Source organism: Seriola dumerili, unplaced genomic scaffold (assembly GCF_002260705.1).
Source record: "Seriola dumerili isolate Sdu_G_001 unplaced genomic scaffold, Sdu_1.0 BDQW01000425.1, whole genome shotgun sequence".
Classification (NCBI taxonomy): Eukaryota; Metazoa; Chordata; class Actinopteri; order Carangiformes; family Carangidae; genus Seriola; species Seriola dumerili.
The window spans coordinates 682,029-699,088 of NW_019174680.1; the positions used below are offsets into that span (position 1 = coordinate 682,029).

At 44.4% G+C, this 17,060-nt stretch overlaps 2 protein-coding genes across 2 annotated transcripts in view; both read left to right on the forward strand.

Annotated features, from left to right (window-relative positions):
• The window catches only part of plch2 (phospholipase C eta 2), a 50,047-nt gene extending 45,374 nt beyond the window's left edge, over positions 1-4,673 (forward strand). Inside the window, exon 22 of the mRNA XM_022761647.1 lies at positions 1,851-4,673. Within this exon, the coding sequence (XP_022617368.1) occupies positions 1,851-3,520 (1,670 nt within the window). The 3' untranslated portion in view covers positions 3,521-4,673. The remainder of the gene's footprint in view (positions 1-1,850) is intronic.
• Positions 4,674-7,007: 2,334 nt separating this feature from the next.
• Positions 7,008-15,979, forward strand: LOC111233761 (probable glutamate receptor). The gene is made up of 10 exons (XM_022761646.1): positions 7,008-7,101; positions 7,252-7,326; positions 9,661-9,692; positions 11,000-11,179; positions 12,112-12,335; positions 12,929-13,026; positions 14,116-14,333; positions 14,453-14,672; positions 15,123-15,373; positions 15,452-15,979. Exons 2-10 carry the CDS (start codon positions 7,263-7,265, stop codon positions 15,548-15,550), a joined length of 1,386 nt encoding a protein of 461 aa, XP_022617367.1. The 5' UTR covers positions 7,008-7,101; positions 7,252-7,262; the 3' UTR covers positions 15,551-15,979.
• The last annotated feature ends 1,081 nt before the right edge of the window (positions 15,980-17,060 follow it).

Sequence of the window (17,060 nt, forward strand, 5' to 3'; positions counted from 1 at the left end):
ACATGACAAATTTCTGGGGAGTTCCTGCTGAACACCAGCTGTTCCACACTGACCCCCTCCTCTCCAGCCTCTCAGTCCATGAAGGCCATCAGTGTTTTTACAATCAAAATGAATCTCACAGGGAAAATCAAGTATGTTTTACGAGTTGAATTTACATCTGTTAGTCATCTGATGCTTGCAGATAGTGTACTTGTTGGTAAGTCATGAGATACATCTCTGTGTCAGCAGCTTTACCTCTCGTCTTTCTTTTCAATGTAAAACAGATGCTGTGTGTTTGTCGATTTGGAGATGGATAAGATGCTTTCTCTGTCCTGTAAACTGTTTCCTTGCCTTCATTCACCCTTTTCTTTCCAGTTTTGCTAAACTCCTTTTTTCCTCTCTGTCCCTTTTGCATGCTTTCTCTGTTCCTAGTGCAGAATTGAGGGGATGACCAGAGCCAGGTAAAATGCTGAATGCATGAATGAAACCTTAAATTACATCCCTGACACCTTCACCTGCACTTCACCCATCAGTCTCTCTAGCCCCTTTTACACAGCGTATTTAAGGGGTGAATGTTGCACCTTTATTGCGGCTCCCGGTTCTGTATCTGTATGTGTTGTTCCACCTTTATGGCGACACTGGACACAGTCACAGAGCCAGATCGATGTCTGTGTAAATGAGACAGATGCCGACGCTGTTGTGTTACACGTCACACCTCTAATTCCTGAACATGCTTTCTAAAATCACACACTGGGTCGGCATCATGACGGCTTTGTTTGGTTCAGTGAAAACAAGCAAGGGCGGTGTAATGGGGGGTCTTTTTTAACAGCAACATGACAGGATCTCTGTGTAAAAGGGGCTTCTGTCTCACCAGCCTGTTTCTCTCATGACCCATATGTCACACCTGTGGGGGTGGGTTGGGGTTTGAAATCCATATTTTCATTCATTTTTCACATTTTCTTGAAATGCACTAACTCAAAATGACAACAGTGGAAATAATGAGAGCACCATGCCAGCTTTGTCTGTTCACATCAGTGAATACAGCTGCAGGTCCGGACAGAGACTCACTGCGAGCAAGTGGAAAACACATGAAAGTTTGAAGTGTGCAAAGAATCAATTTTCATTGTGTTATGTTTTCTGCCATTGAAATAGCAGAATGGATATGGACACGCCCTAAATGCACTTTAGCCCATGAGCTTGGAACAGTTAAAACTGAGCCAAAAGTTTAGGGTCATCATATCTAATATTTTTTGTCTTCGACCCACAGACATCCGCTGAGGCTTTTTATTTTCCCTGGTAACATGTTGATGATAAGACACAAATGATGGTTAACTTGTTAGTTCATCCTTATCTATTCAGAAAGTCTCATGATGAGAGAGCAAATAACATATATACAATAACACACCAAGAACCTGCAGTCACAGGGAAAGATAAAATCTAAGTCATAATAAACTGGGATGATCATTTATGGTGTGAGCGAAAAAAAAACTTAGGAACAGCAACTGGAGGCGGGTTTACTGACCTTTTTCTGGATTTTTAAAGGGCGTCTCAGAGCCTTCATCAGCAAATGTAGTCAGACAGACCACAGAGCAGAACTGCCATGAGATGCAGTTGAAAGCTCAGGTAATGGCCAGTAAGTTTATCACTCAGCCTCTCTGTGATTCTTCTTTGTCAGTGGTAACTTAAGGCTGAACCTCACATCAGATTCTTAACTTCAAGTGATGTTCATACACCAACATCCGCCATTCACATCTCTCCAGTTAGGCGTGCGTTTTCATGCATATACAGTTTTACATCCAAAAGGCTTTCTGTGACCACAGAGGACATTGATGATGGTGATGAATTTCTTTTTTTTCTTTCTCTCTCCACAGACTGTTTCACAGTGCAGAGACCAGCTCCCCCTCCTCCATTTACTGTGCTGAACTCTGAAGACGCCAGGAACACAAGTTTCACCTGCTCTGTCCCCGCTCCAGAAGAGAGTCTGTTCTCACATCACTCCTTCTCTACACCACTGCACTCGCCATCCACAGCAATAAATGCAGACTCCCCATTGACTTATCCTCCAAATGGAGGTGTGGACAGTCCCATCAAGATGAGCGGAGATCCTAAGAAACCTCCTACCCATTCCAAAACCATTTCACTCCGTCTGACGAACCCTGCTGAGAAAACTGTCCCGTCACAGTGCAGCCAAGACACCCAGACCAACAGAAGCACTCATTCATTCATGGAAAACACACCAAACCAGAGGGAAAACCAAGACACTCTGACAGAAAAGAAATCTGATCCGGCAGAGTCAAAGTCTGACCACCGAGCGGAGCCTCCCCCTGCAGCAGGGGCTACAGGAACCCCTGCAGCCCCTGCAGCTCAGACAGCCCAGGCCAGGAGGGCACTTTTTAGCAATCTGGCATCACACACACCAGTGAGAAGAACAAAAAGTGAGGGCCATGTCCGGGTGGCTGTAGCCTCAGCTGGACAGGCCCAGTCAGCCGTACCAGAGGTCTGCACTGATGCTACCATGAACGACCGCCTTTGGAGCAAGCTGGAGCCAAGCAGCCACCGAGACAGCATGTCCTCCTCCTCTAGCATCTCTTCCAGTGACACCGTCATCGACCTGTCCCTACCTAACCTGGCCAGGAAGAGCCTCACCAGTCTGCCCTCGGCCAGCAGCACCTGCAACCCTCCCTGGGTCAACTGCCGTCACTCAGCGTTAGTCTCCTACGACACCCTGCGTGTCAGCAAGAGCAAGTCCAACCCCAACCTTCAGCAAAGTGAAAGCCCCGAAGACGAGCTCAAGCCCCGACCCCTGCAGCCCCCCCATGTAGCCTCTGTGGACTCACCCAGCAGACTGACTCAAAGGAGGCACACCTGGAGCCGACTCTACATGGAAGGGCTTAAGCAGTCAGCAGCCAGCAGGCCGCCCCCCGCAGCTAAAACCCCAACAGCTACAGCTTCTATGTCCAAAAGCCTCGGGGATTTGACCTCTGATGACATTTCCTGTAACTTTGACAGCAAGTACCGCAGCATCAGCCGCAGCTTCATCGTTAGGCCGACCAGGGACCAGCTGCGCAGGGGCAGCCCACAGAAGTCTCAGCCACCCAGTAACCTGACAGAGCAACTCCGGAAGTTGACTGATGTGGAGCCCCTGACTGCGAGCGACTTTGCCCCAGAAAACAGGCCTGGACAGTCACAGGAAGAGTCTGTGGATGAGACCCTAATGCGAAGAACCTCCTCAAGGAGCCAAAGCAGGGTGCGGTACATTGCAAACAGGGCCAAGAAGGCCCAGGAAAGGCAGAGGCTCCAGGGTCTGGTCCAGGGCAGGAGTGCAAGCTTTAGCCTTGGTGGTAGCATTGGCAGGGGAAGTAGCGCTAGCCCCATTGAAGAGCGAGGAAACCCCGAAGGGGCGTGTTGCGTGGCACGCAGTCCCTGCACCAGCCTGGACCTGCTGAGTCAGCTCACCCCCCTAGGATCCTCCTCTCCCAGACAGTCCCAGTCCTCTCCAGACCCTGAAAACAGTGAAGTCTTTTTCATGCTCAAACTCTAAGAACTGGCTGACTTGGAACTGAGCGTGAGAGACACAGCTAGAAACTTGTTTGGAATTAAGTCCAGTTTTATCTCAAGTAGAAATCTCTTCTTTTTTTTCTTTTTTTTTTTTTAGAAAAAGTTGCATATCTTGCAGAATTTCTCACAGGCAACTGGTTCATAAAGCAGATTATTTCAACAGTTGTCTCACAGAAAACTGTCCCACGAACAATCACTTCTTCATCTTGAGTTTGTGCAAGATCCGTTTTATAACCTGTGCGTTCAGAACACATTGTCTCCAAGCTTCTTTTAAAAGCAACCACTGCAGCACTGTCATCTGTTTGCACCAAATGTTAGATAATTGCCAGAATGTATTTAGTGAAAAATAACCAGGAGTTTTTATATGGCTGTTTATGTTGACTGTGATCTACTCTCATGTTTGAGGATTTTTCTGAAACTTTACATGAGCAGACAGTAGCAATAGATCACAACTAGAGGCGATTTTAAACAATCCATTCTTTTTATTTACTTGAACTGTAATGATGTACTTTAACTAAAATGAATACTTAATGTCAAAGCGTTATTATCAGCCCATCCATCCACTCGCAATATTTTGAAAATGCTGGCATGGTATCATATTGAAGGTGATGTACAGTTTGAGGCTTGTCTCTTGTGTCTTTGAAAAAAAAAATGGAAATGCAGGACGAAAGCTCTTCATTTTTTAGTATTCTTTGTGAAGTGGTTACATCGTAATTTGACCAAGCTGCCAATATGTTGCGAACCTCCCCGACCTGTGGCATGTCACAGCACTGAGATCCTGTACTTTAAAGCAGTGGTAGCCTCCTCCGTACCAAGTTTAGCCCTTTTTTTTTTTAGTTGACTGCATGTCTTTTATGCACTGTAATGTTTATTCTAAGGCTGTGCTTTATTTTACAAAGACTTTTTTTATGAAGATTTGTTAATATCCTAAACTCCTTTTTTGGATTGTCTGATGGTGGTCACAAGAGCATCATGTCTGAAACCCTGTGTTCACATCAGTCCGTAGTACTAAAACAAGATGGAAATGATCTGTATGGAAGCACGTTTATTTGTCGACCTGCTGTATTGTTTGCACTGCCATGCCAGTTCTTTGTGCAAAGTTTTAGGGATGATATTTAATTCAAGCAATGTGTAATAATGACCTAAATAAATCTCAACTGAATATGATTGAAAGTTTCACAGCTCATTTATTTTATTTACTCTTATTCTATCAACAGCTGTGTCAGTTCACAGACAAACAGAGTCATTAACAGAGCAGTTAAACTGAGCCTTATACAAGCTGACATGTAAAAGGCTCTGGCCTTTGTTTTGGCATGGTCTGCTTGCTGCTCTAATTATGGACTCTGCTTGGGTCTGTGTTTACCAGCCCTCACCTCTCTCAACCTCTCTTGCTAAAAAAATAAAAAAGACCCAAACCCCCTGCAGGAAGGGAGAATGCTCCTGAACAAAGACGACAAGCTCAATCAGTCATTAAAGGAGAGAAAAACATCTTTTTAGTATTGCTCACCACCCAAGATCAGATTTTTTTAGGCCACCAAACTATTTACTCAGACTTTTTTTATACCCTAAAATGTGGCACCGTCTAGGGAATACAATTCGGTTATACTTCAGTGTTATCTTCTGAACTTTTCTTGCAAAATTGCAAACTTGAAACTCCTTTAAAGATCCCATATTGTATAAGGTGAGATTCCCATTGTAAAGCAGGTCTAGGTTCCATATTAATACTGTGAAAGTATCAAAGCACACAAAGAAACTGAGCCTTAAAACGAGCCGTGAAGACTTCTGCAACTTTGTGTCACAAAGGGGCATGGCTGAGAGCGGTGACTGCTTTGTTGTGACATCACAAAGTTACAGAAGTCCTGGCGGTTCATTCAGTTTCTGAATACAGGCTGTGTGCATTTCTCTGTGGATTGAGCACTTTGATGCTTCCACAGTATTAATGTAGAACCTAGACCTGCTTTATAATCAAAAAAGACATGGAAATCTCACTTTATACAATATGGGACCTTTAAAACCACAAATATATCATATGGAGATCAAAACTTAAAATAAATCACTGAAAAAGTGTAAAACATGGGTTCTTTAACAGCATGGGACACAAATGGCCCATTGAAACCTAATGACAACATCAGTAATGGATTCAGCCGGACCTTTTGACAACACTGGATCAATTCTGAAATAAACATTTCAATGTGGATGACTGGGTCAAATTGACCTAAACTTCAGATTCCTTTGGACTTCGAAAACCAAACCCTAAGTCAGACCTAAGGATCCACGCAGCCCCCTCCATGGACGCTGATTTGTCAGTCAAATGTTTGTCCATTGTTTAGTCTGTGGTTTCCAAAGCTGACAGCCACCTCTGGCGAGCTGTCAGACACGGCCAGGCCTCTTCCTCGGCTCTGTAAGACTTTGTGAAGCACGACATGCTCATTTTAGCGCCACAGACTCTTCTGCACTTCGGCCAGCACACAAACACAAAAGACGGCTTCATTAGGATTCCAAGAAAACCACCAAGTCCCTTTTTGAAGCTGTATTTATCCAGACAATTTGGCACGGTTTGGCCTCTCAACTAAAACCTCCAAGCCCTGTCTAGCACTTCAGGCCTGAGAGAATGTTTTTGTCTCAAAGAGTGATTCAGTCTGTCCTTTCTCCTTTCAATCACTGCCTGTTTTTGAAGGTTTTGTGAAGATAAATCAATTTAGTTTATGCATTTCTGCTAAAAATCTATAGAAACAAGATTTTTGTGGTCACTACTTTTAATTACTTTTTAAATATATACCATATATTAATGAATGTGGGGGTGGGAGGAGTCACAACAGAAGCAAGAGGTGTTGCTCTAGCTGTATGACGGCTTCTTTACATTAACACTACTGTATTACAGGAAAGTCTGAGCCTATGCCGGGGAGTCCCTCAGGGTTCGTCAGCAGGGAGAGAAACTGCTCCAAAACAACATCATCTCTTCCTCTGACTCCCTGGGACAAGCAATCCATCCATCTGTAAGGTCATTGCATCCACCCCATCCCCCTGTCTAAACCCTCCACCCCCCCCCACCTCCCTTAAGATCCTGTTATGTAACCTTACAAAAACAAGTGTGTTAACTGTGAGGGTAATTACATTTCAGTCTGGAAGTGGCCTAAAAACAGGCATATTGTCCCCCAGACGTCCACAACAATAACGAAGACTGTAGTTACTGTAGTTCATTCAGTGTGTATTATTTCTTGTTAATCAGTTGGATTATGGGAAGAAGAAGAAGAACATGGTTTGTTTTACTTGTTCATGCTAGAATAATTCAACACTAAAATACATGTGGATCCAATAAATTGAAATCATCTCTCTTCAGACTTGATTCTGCCAAAACCTCTGCCCCCACAATCACAGAGTAATTCTCCCTTTGAGATCCTAATCTCCTCCCTCCCTGTGCTCCCCCATATAAGACCCCACCACGTCCTGCTGCTCATAACCCTCCCCACTGGCCGTTTGCAACAGTTGTTGTGAAATTCTTAAACACTTTCCTGGAGTCGTCCCTCCAAGGTTTTAATCCACACCGTAACTGACATAACTGAGGTAAGGAAACTCTGGTATAGAATTTTTCACCTCATACTATTTTTCAAAATCGATATATTGTTTTTGTAAATGTTATCTGCTCTTGTTAAGACGACATCTGAAATCAATTGTGTTTTTCAAAAAAAATGTGTTAATCAGTGTCATTTTCAGGTCGTGGCAACATGAGAGGCTTCACTGCTCTGGTCTCCTGTGTGGCAGCCGTGACTTTATGGGTGGTCACTGCAGGTAAGACTCACACACACACACACACACACACACACACACACACACACACACAACCTGCCACTGCAACACATGGTGGAACATGGTTCGTTTAGATCAGGGTGATGGGTTGTCAAGATTCATGTTTTTGTCGCAGAGCGTAGTCTTCATTTATCAGCCTCTACCTGCTGCACTGAGACATGATGTGACGGATGAAAACCCAACCAGCAGCACGTCACTTGCTCATCAGGGCAAAACAGCACTTCTGCTAGAACACTCAGGGTTGTGTTTGATATCAAAAAAAAAAAAAAAAAAAGTTAAACTATTTTAACCCCTCTTGGAGATGTCAGAAAAAGAATATCAGAGGAAACAGACTGGCTCTGTGTTGCCTTTGTTCCCTCTTTGGGAACAAACACAGCAGCCTCTGTTTTTTGTTATCTTAGTTCTGAAAAACTTTTCTTGGAAGCACGACTGCGACGTTGGCAAAAACAATGTCGGTGACTTCAGTCTCAGTGAGCGGAGAACAATGTGGCCCTATTCCACTGCAATACCATACCTGAGAATAGCATCAACCTGTGAGTTGATCCTGAGAGGAAATGATAGGGTGGTCTGCTCCAACCTGTGAGACCACAGCAACAGACTCAGGGTTCTAATATGTATTATTGTGCCCTGTCCCAAATAAGTAAAAGGCAGTTAAAACAGAAAAAAAACAAACATTAGAAACAGAGTTTGGAAATAATTTATTTAGCATTTATTGATCTGTTTTTTTGTTGTTGTTTTTTTTCCCCCATTTCTCTCTGAGCTGTTGCTGTCGTCATTGTACTGCTGTCCAAAAGTCTGTAGCTTGATCTTTCATTTTGGTTGCATGTTGCTTTGTGGCACCACTTTGTCTGTCAGCATCACATTGAGTGGCATACTGGCATCTAGTTTGTAGTCTGTAAAGTAACTGGTTCAGAAGGGGCGAAGGGTCTGATAATCTTTTTTCCCCCATTTCTCTCTGAGCTGTTGCTGTCGTCATTGTACTGCTGTCCAAAAGTCTGTAGCTTGATCTTTCATTTTGGTTGCATGTTGCTTTGTGGCACCACTTTGTCTGTCAGCATCACATTGAGTGGCATACTGGCATCTAGTTTGTAGTCTGTAAAGTAACTGGTTCAGAAGGGGCGAAGGGTCTGATAATCTCAGCCCAGCACCCCTTGGAGTTCAAAGTGCAGGATTCAGCATCTCCTGATTTACATCCGGCGCCACTGTTGAGTCTATCTCCTGTCAAAGAACCACATGGTTGACAGAAGCTGCACATTTATACTTTTTTTTTTAACTTTAATTCTGTTTATGTCAGACATTTTTACCAGCTCACATTCTGAAAAGCTCCCCCCATTAAGGTTTCACTACACCAATGACATCCTCCCCTGCTCCAGAGCAGCCCCGCCTCTGTGCGCAGTCTGTGGAGCTGATGCTCAGCTCTGTGCCAGCGATCTCTGGCTGACCTACGATGCGGGGTCTCGCTCCCAAATCATTCCTCACACTTGACTCTTTCCCCCGCTGGCCCTGTTGGATGGTTGGAGTCCTATCAAAGCACAGAAGGGGCATCATCCACTGTGGCAGCGTCCCATTTCTCACCAGTGGAGGGGCTACCGCCTTGCTGCGGTCCAGAAAGCACTGTGATAAATCAATTAACCATGTTGGGGGAGGACTCTGCAGGCAGGCGGTGAACTGACAGGCATCTCCGCAGATCATATGTCCTGCCATCTTCTCTAGAGGAGGCTGACAGGGTGTCATGGGCTTTATATGACCCAACCGGGCCCGCTTTTGTTATTGCATGCAATTATGAAGAACTTTCACCACTGGCACCTCCGCTTATCCCCCCTCCTTCCTCTGATTGACCCTGGCAGGGCATGTTAGGGCCTGCTGGTCACGCTGCGAATGCCATTGGTCATTACTACAGCAACTCTGGGTGTGTGGGGCAGAAAAACACATCCTTAAAGACGGGTCCCCACTTTGATCCACCCACAGGGGCCCAGTCCGCCCCCTCCCCCCAATATTGTACCTTGCAAATGTCCTCTCTCAGTCTGAAGCCCTTTTCTCAGATCTCCTGAAAAACAGCCGACAACAAGACGGTCATTGTCCCAGTGGCTGTTTGGCTTCACTGCCTCAGAGAAAAACACATGCAGGAGAGTCAAAGCAACAATATGCCTCATTAAGCTTTCAGAAGTCGCTCTGCACATAAGCATGAAGATGTGAAACCAAAGAAATGGCTCAGACTAAATCCTCTAATCTTTGTGCTGATGCTCGATGTTATTGACTCGCTTCATTACAGGAATTCAGAATTTATTGTGCTGCTTGTTTTTCTTTCCATTCTAGATGCCAAGGAGTTATCCATCACCACTATAAAGGTATTGTTTCTTTGTGCTACTCTGTAGACCAACATGCCAAGGAAGCAGTGGCCTCATGCAGCTGTGAAACGTAGTTCTTGTTTATTACCCAGAGGGTCTGGCTTTTGTAGTCTTGTCATCATTTTTCTGTGGAACAAATAAAATTGCACCGATGAACTTTTTAACCAGATTTTCCTTTGAAAACATTTATCACAGTTTAAACCTCTGACTGTTTGTAACTACTTGTTCATTTGCACATGATGGCTGAGGTCAATAATACGTTCGTCCGGGGGTTGTTGCTTGTGCGTCTTTAGAAATTACTGTCACTTGTTCAACAGATTCGATTAAGTACATGGGGGCAGTGTATCAGGATATGAGGCGAGATCAGCAGCAGATTCTGAACAAACCACAACAATGATAGAAAGTTTTAATGAGAAACTAACAGAGGCTTGTCACTGTCGACACTGGCCCTGTCCTCACCTGAATACCAATGTTATAGGAACCTCGTGAGCTGTGGCGATTCTAGAGTCTTTTGGGGCCCAAGGCGAGGCCCCTCCAATCAGGGTTCATCAACATTAAGTAATAAATCTGACACCAACGAACAGCCCCCTAACAGCCTGCGTCCCCAAACTATTTTTCCGTCTTTGCCTGTTCACAAGCTGCGCCTCTGCACGTCAGATCTCACACCCTGATCTGCCGCCTGGTGGAGAAACTGTTCATTCCTCCTAGTAAAAAGCACGTAGCGCACGCTTTAGTTTACAAACAGCAGCTTCTCGTCTACACACGTGTTGGTAAAAAGCAAGTACATCCCGAGCTCACCTACTGTACAAGCCTTTACCATTATCACCAATATATTAGGTGTGTTCACTTTCAGTTTAACATTCACATGAAGTAGTTGAGATAATCTGAATAGACTGGTGGTTTGTTTACAACCTGTCTGACTGTTCCCACATCTCAACGTCGGTGGGAATAATGAACTGGACTAAACTAAGCTGTACACTTCAAAAAATATCTTCAGAATGATTATCAAGTCCTTTCTGTCTATAATCCTAAAAACCACTGCTTCAAGAAAAAGACAGAATTATTTAAATATACATGAGTTGCAGTGTAACGTTTAATTAATCTTTCACATCCTGAGATTTTCTTTTTACTAAATCAAAGAGTGAACAAATTAAAAGCTACGAAAATTCAAGTTATAAGATTTTACTTCACAACTTCACGGTGGATATGCTCCTTTTTATAATATATGTCCTGCACATCTTCAAATCACCCACAGTGATCCCTCACACTCCACATTAAAGCTGAGGTTGTTTGTTTTGTTTCCTCAGCAAGACCCGTACACCATGAGCAAAGGCTCTGAGCTGGAGGGCTACTGCATCGATCTGATCTCTGAGCTGTCCAAGAAGCTGGGCTTCAACTACAAACTGCACCTGGTCAAGGACAATCGCTACGGAGCCCTGGACTCCAGCGGCAACTGGAACGGCATGATTGGTGAGATCATCAGAGGGGTAAGTCAGAGACCACGCAACAATAAGCAGATCACTTACACTTACATTTATATTCTTAAAGCATATCTGCACATCTGCGTTGGTTGAATGTATACCCCTAGGTCTGCATATGGGGCCATGTGGGATCCCATTCTGTTTTAAAATGTCGAAGGAGAGATCAGTAAACCTGATATCTGAAACTGTGTGTCTATGTGTAGAGACCCAGAGAGTTGAAAACCAATAAAGAAACAAAAGTTTTTTAAATAAAGAAACATGTTGAAAATGGAGTTTCATTTATAAATGAACCAATACATACTTAAATATTTAAATAAATTATTAAAGCTCAACTCAAAGTACAAATATAAAAATACTATATCATCTATATATAATATTACACTAGAAGGACACTCAGAGCACGGACCTCCACCAATGTCAAACAAAATACACCAGACCTCAAAGAAAAAATTTCTAATTCATAGTAATTTAATCAACAAGGGATTCCACTACTTTCAGTTCAATCCCGAAAATAAAAAAGTGCTCTGAGAATGCGTTATTTGGCCTCCGTATTGTTATGGGGTCAGATGTGGATCGCCAACATTTTTGAGATTTTCAAGTGGGACATGAGTTGGAAAAGGCTGAGGACCTGTGGTCTACAGTATACGGCGTGCAAATGGTAAAAAGAGAATGAAAAGGCACCAAATCAGGTACTAACAAATTCTATCAACACCTTTGACTGTGTAACCACATGACCTGTGTCTACTTAAGGTGAGGTAAGGCGTTCCAAACACCAAGGTCTCGGTCATGAGCAGAAAAGGTCTCACTGTCTTGTCTTTACAGACACGAGAAGTAAATGTACATTTCTCCCTTGTAACAGTTCTCTACTCAAATCAACTAAAATCATTAGATCATACATAGAATAGATCATAATTTCCTTTGCATGTACCGTCCATTAGGAGGCTGACCTGGCTGTGGCCCCACTGACCCTCACTGCTGTCAGAGAGCAGTATGTGGACATGACCACCCCCTTCATGCAAACAGGAATCGGCTTCATCCTGCGAAAAGACTTGGCTTTTCAGGAGAGCACCTTCAGCCTGCTGTCACCCTTCTCCACCGACATGTGGGTCGGCATCCTCATCGCGTTCCTGCTGACAGGTCTCTGCATCTTCCTGGTGGGCAGGTGAGTGCAGGCTTCAAAACGTCCCCACAAACAGTTGGCTGATGCTATGTCTCCATCTGCCGTAGCTGCTGGGACACAGAGGCCCGTGTCCTCAGCACTGCTTGTGGGAATGTGTCGATTATCAGAGCATGAGGAGGTATTTAAATTCAAAATTTCAGCACCCCTTCTCAGAATCTGATTGACCAACCCTGGTGCCCCTCCCCACCCGAGTCAGAAGGTGGTAGATACAGTAGTTGGCCCCCAAATTGATCCTCTGTATGCAGATGACGTTTTCTGTTAGAGAGTCAATCGAAACAGCTACAAAATAACTACAAAGAGATGTAAAATAATATAAAATGACTATATAATACAGTAAATAATATTATATTGCTCCTATGTAGGAGGGGTGTGGGGGTTTTCCATACAGTATCTGGTCACACATCCATCTTTCCACATCCTGATGTTAAATGCAATTCTATTATCATAACTTATAACAGCAAGTGTAGAAGACTGTGTGGCCTTGGCAGTGATTTCCTGCCAGCGCCTCCCCTGACTCGGGACGTGTACATACGTATGTCTCTTGCTGCTGTGAGATCTTTAGTATTTCCCTGCAGGATCAGTCCCACTGAATGGGCCGAGCCGGACGCAGACGAGCACAGCTTCACACTGCTGCACAGCTTCTGGTACATCACAGGAGCTCTCACCCTGCAAGGTGAGCCAGCAGTCAGCTGAACGGAGCCACAGTCACTGCTGCCGCCTGCCCCTCTCTCTCTCTCTATACTGTGCTGCGCTGCAACCTCATGATTGGACAGTGTGTTATAATGGCGTTGGCAAATGTTTCACAACACAACTTCAGTGACTCTGCAACATGTACAACTGGTTGAAATGTTCAGTGTGGCGGCTCGAGGTTATGAATAAAAACTCAAAGGTTGCAGTAGATACAGAACAGAAGAAGTAGATCAATTATATGAAGTACAGCCCCATCAATCATTCCATCTTCTATAATTAGGATTTACAGTAGTGTGGTGTAAGCTATATTATCTGTATTTACAATCAATTACCTACAATTTATTTACCTATTTTTTTATTCCCAGTTCTATAATTGTAGAGGAAACAGCAGTGACAGCATTGTTAGACGAACACGGTGCGATGCTTCGATAAACATGCTGCATCATGTATGACCTCCTTCCTGTATTGTGTGTTAAAGGTCCCATATTTTTCACTTCTACTGTGTTTTATTTGAAGTGTTGATCCACAAGAAGATATATTTGTGGTTTTAAGAACCAAAAACCATCTCAGTGTGGTTTCACATCTCCTCTCTCAGGCTTCTCTCTGGAGCTCTAGTAACAGCAGGTCGGTTGGCTGACTGTTTTCTGAGTGATCCAATAAAATATTGCAGATTTCAGGTAAACACTCAGAGAAACCAAATCCTGCAAGGCTGGATGGTGCGGAGCTTGGGGCATGTCTGAGAGTGTCGACTGTTTTGTTGTGACATCACAAAGTTACAGAAGTCCTGAGGGGTTTTAAGGCTCAGTTTCTGAATACAGACTGTCTGCATTTCTCTGCAGACTGAGCTCTTTGATATTTTCACAGTATTAATATAAAACCTAAACCTGCTTTATCATTTCATTTAAAAAACATGGAAATCTCACTTTATACAAATTGGGACCTTTAAGGTTTTGGCAAACTGAACTGTAATGATTGTAAATTTATTTCATGAATATTACGTTTTATCTTTAAAAGGAGTGTGTGTCCAGCCAAGCCTCAGCTGGCCACTTGACTGCTGTCTGTGTCCTCTCAGGTGCTGGCCCTCACCCTAAAGCCCTGTCTGGCCGTCTGGTCAGCGCCATCTGGTGGCTCTTTGCTGTGATGCTGCTGGCCTGCTATTTTGGCAACTTCAATGCCATGCTGCACTCCAACAGCAAACACGTCTCCATCAAGAGCTTTGAGGACCTCGCCAACCAGGATGTGATTGATTATGGCACAGTCGAGGCTGGATCCACCATGCAGTTCTTTAAGGCACAGCAGCTCCTGACTAACTAAATGTTTATAGTCATTACAGCCGGTCTGAGTCCGGCTAACACAATTAAAACATGGGAGGATTTAAATGTTGTATTTTTCATTCTTTTCTTTCACAGAACTCCAACAACGCTGTGTACCGGCGTATCTCCCAGCACATGGAGCGTAAGAAGAGCTACGTGTCCAGCATGGAGGAAGGTGTTCGCCGCGCCCAAGAGGGAAATTTTGCCTTCATCGGTGAAGCAGTGTCCTTGGACTTGGCAGCGGCTCGCTACTGTAAATTGACCCGATCGCAGGAAGTCATCGCTATGAGGGCCTACTCCATTGCAGCACCTCTGGGTGAGACCTCTGTCATCCTGTCAGGATGTTTTCTCTTGTCCTGATGAAAGCTGATGTTTCTGTACGTCATATTGTTATATTTTGCTGTAGTATAAAATAAAACTTATAAAAATAGTTAAACTATTATTCTTATTTTTAAAGAAAAATGCAGGTCTGTCTTTTTTTTTCAGGTGAAGGAGGTAGGGGCAGATTCTATGTTGCCTGAGAGGCAAAATCCAGGGCAATAAAAGTGTGTAAATTGCTCACTACTGCTTGTAAAGCTTAAATGTGATGAGCAGGAGACTCAGATGAGAGGAATGATTGTCCCAGCTTTGTGTGGAAGACCTCAGGCCCATCCAACACCAGACCTGAGTGTGAGCCAGGTGTGATCAGCCAACATCAGCGATGGACCGCACTAAAGCAACTTAATGTTCATGGAGATGTTCAACAGCCTCTTTGTTTTACCACTAGGTTCCCCGCTGGTCAAAAACCTAACCGTGGCCATCCTCCAGCTCAGCGAGTCCGGTGAACTCACGTACCTGCGGGACAAGTGGTGGGCCAGCAGCTGCATGGGGGACGACGGGGACCACACCTCCGAGGCCCTGCAGCCCAACGACCTGAGGGGCCTCTTCCTCCTCCTCGGCCTAGGACTGAGTGTCGGGCTGCTGCTGGCCCTGCTGGAGCTCGTGTCCAGGGCGCACAACCAAGCTAAGGATGGCAAGGTAGGGAAGAGTCTCACACAGTGTGATCACATCATGCACTGAGTTTGTTCCTGACTGTTTTCTTCTCGTCTTCCACAGAAGTCGTGCTGCTCGTTGTTGACGGCAGAGCTGAGCCGGAGGTTTGGCAGCGGAGGGGAGAGCGCAGAGCAGGACTGCTCTGAGAAGAGCAAAGCCTAGAGGGAAAGTTTACATATTAGCTTTTGATAAGATAAGCTGAGAGCCTCCGTCCTGCTCCATCCAACACACCAGCTTCCTGTGTTTCCGTAGTGACTGCCACGTGTTGTGTGGTCGTCCAGTATGTTTTGTACTCTTCCAGAAGAACACATTATCCACTAGCAGGCAGCTACACAGATTAGGCCACAAACCAAGGGACGTAGAGCTTCAAACTGCAAATACTAACCACTCTGATTTGTTTATTGTTGAGTGTTTTTGTATCCTGTCAGATATCGATGTCCCACTCCCGACTAAAACACATACATCTCCTAGAGCTATGATAGTCTTATAACAGCTTCTACTTGCTTGTATTTTCCAAATAAATCCCTCGATATCCCAAATGTGCTCATGAACTATTTTCCAGAAATGTAGTAAACAAAACCTCAAAGCTGATCTGATGACTGTGTAATGCAGCATCTTTACACACTGTGCAGAGATTATTTACCACATGTAAACATACATGTTTCTGTGTGTATATACACTCTTGGACATCTTGTATATTCCAGGCTGGAACACAATAATTTGTTGATGCAAAATAGTTAATGAGTAACAACATCATGCTCCGTGAAGTGGTGAGGTTGTGAGGTGGTGAGGTGGTGAGGTGGTGAGGTGGTGAGGTGGTTAGCCGGTTAGCCTCACAGCAAGAATGCTCTTGGTTCGAACCCGAGCCCGGGGCCTTTCTGTGTGGAGTTTGCATGTTCTCCCTGTGCCTGTGTGGGTTCCCACTGGGTACTCCGGCTTCCTCCACCAGTCCAAAGACATGCACATTAGGTTGATTTTAAAGTGCCCAAAGTGTGAATGTGAATGGTTGTTTGTTTTTAAATGTCAGCCCTGTGATAGACTGGCGACCTGTCCAGGGTGATCCTGGCCCTTGCCCAACATCAGCTGGGATTGACTCCAGCCCCCGCGACCCTGTCAGGATAAGCGGTAAGATGATAATAAGTTAATGGATGGATGCTCTGCACATGTCACCTCTCAGTTCACAGCTTGTTATGCACCTGTGTGACCACTTGGAGGCGCTATTGGATTTCTATTGGCGTGGAGCTCAGGAGGGCTTGTCTCTCGGTCACTTCACTGATCATGCTGTATATATGAACTCACAATGGATGTACATGCCTTCAGTATTAGACTTGGTTAATAAGTTTGCTGAACACAATGTGTGAGTTAAAGGCTGCTGTCGTGCTGATATAACTCAGTAGCTGTTGGCACCAGTGATGCTGTTGTGAATAAGATGAAAGCTGAGCTCCAACCTCGAGTGAACAACCAGGCAAAGCAGGCGACTGTGAGGGTCCCACCCTCAAGGGCCCCAAAGGCCCCAGATTCATATGTCAGTTTGTTTGTTGTAATTTGATTGATTTAAAATCAGTTTGCATCACTAAAGCTTAGTATTAAATAAAAAGATCAGGGCGCTAAGGCAGATCCTGTCTCCCTGTGTTAGTGATTCTTTTGTCACATCTAAATATGTCACAAAAAT

What these genes read in the sequence shown, in the direction of transcription:
- LOC111233761 (XM_022761646.1), top strand. Translation starts at nt 7,263, where the DNA reads ATGAGAGGCTTCACTGCTCTGGTCTCCTGTGTGGCAGCCGTGACTTTA. An exon ending in TATCCATCACCACTATAAAG is followed by an intron (nt 9,693 to 10,999) that starts GTATTGTTTCTT and finishes TTGTTTCCTCAG; the next exon opens with CAAGACCCGTACACCATGAG. An exon ending in CTCCATTGCAGCACCTCTGG is followed by an intron (nt 14,673 to 15,122) that starts GTGAGACCTCTG and finishes TTTTACCACTAG; the next exon opens with GTTCCCCGCTGGTCAAAAAC.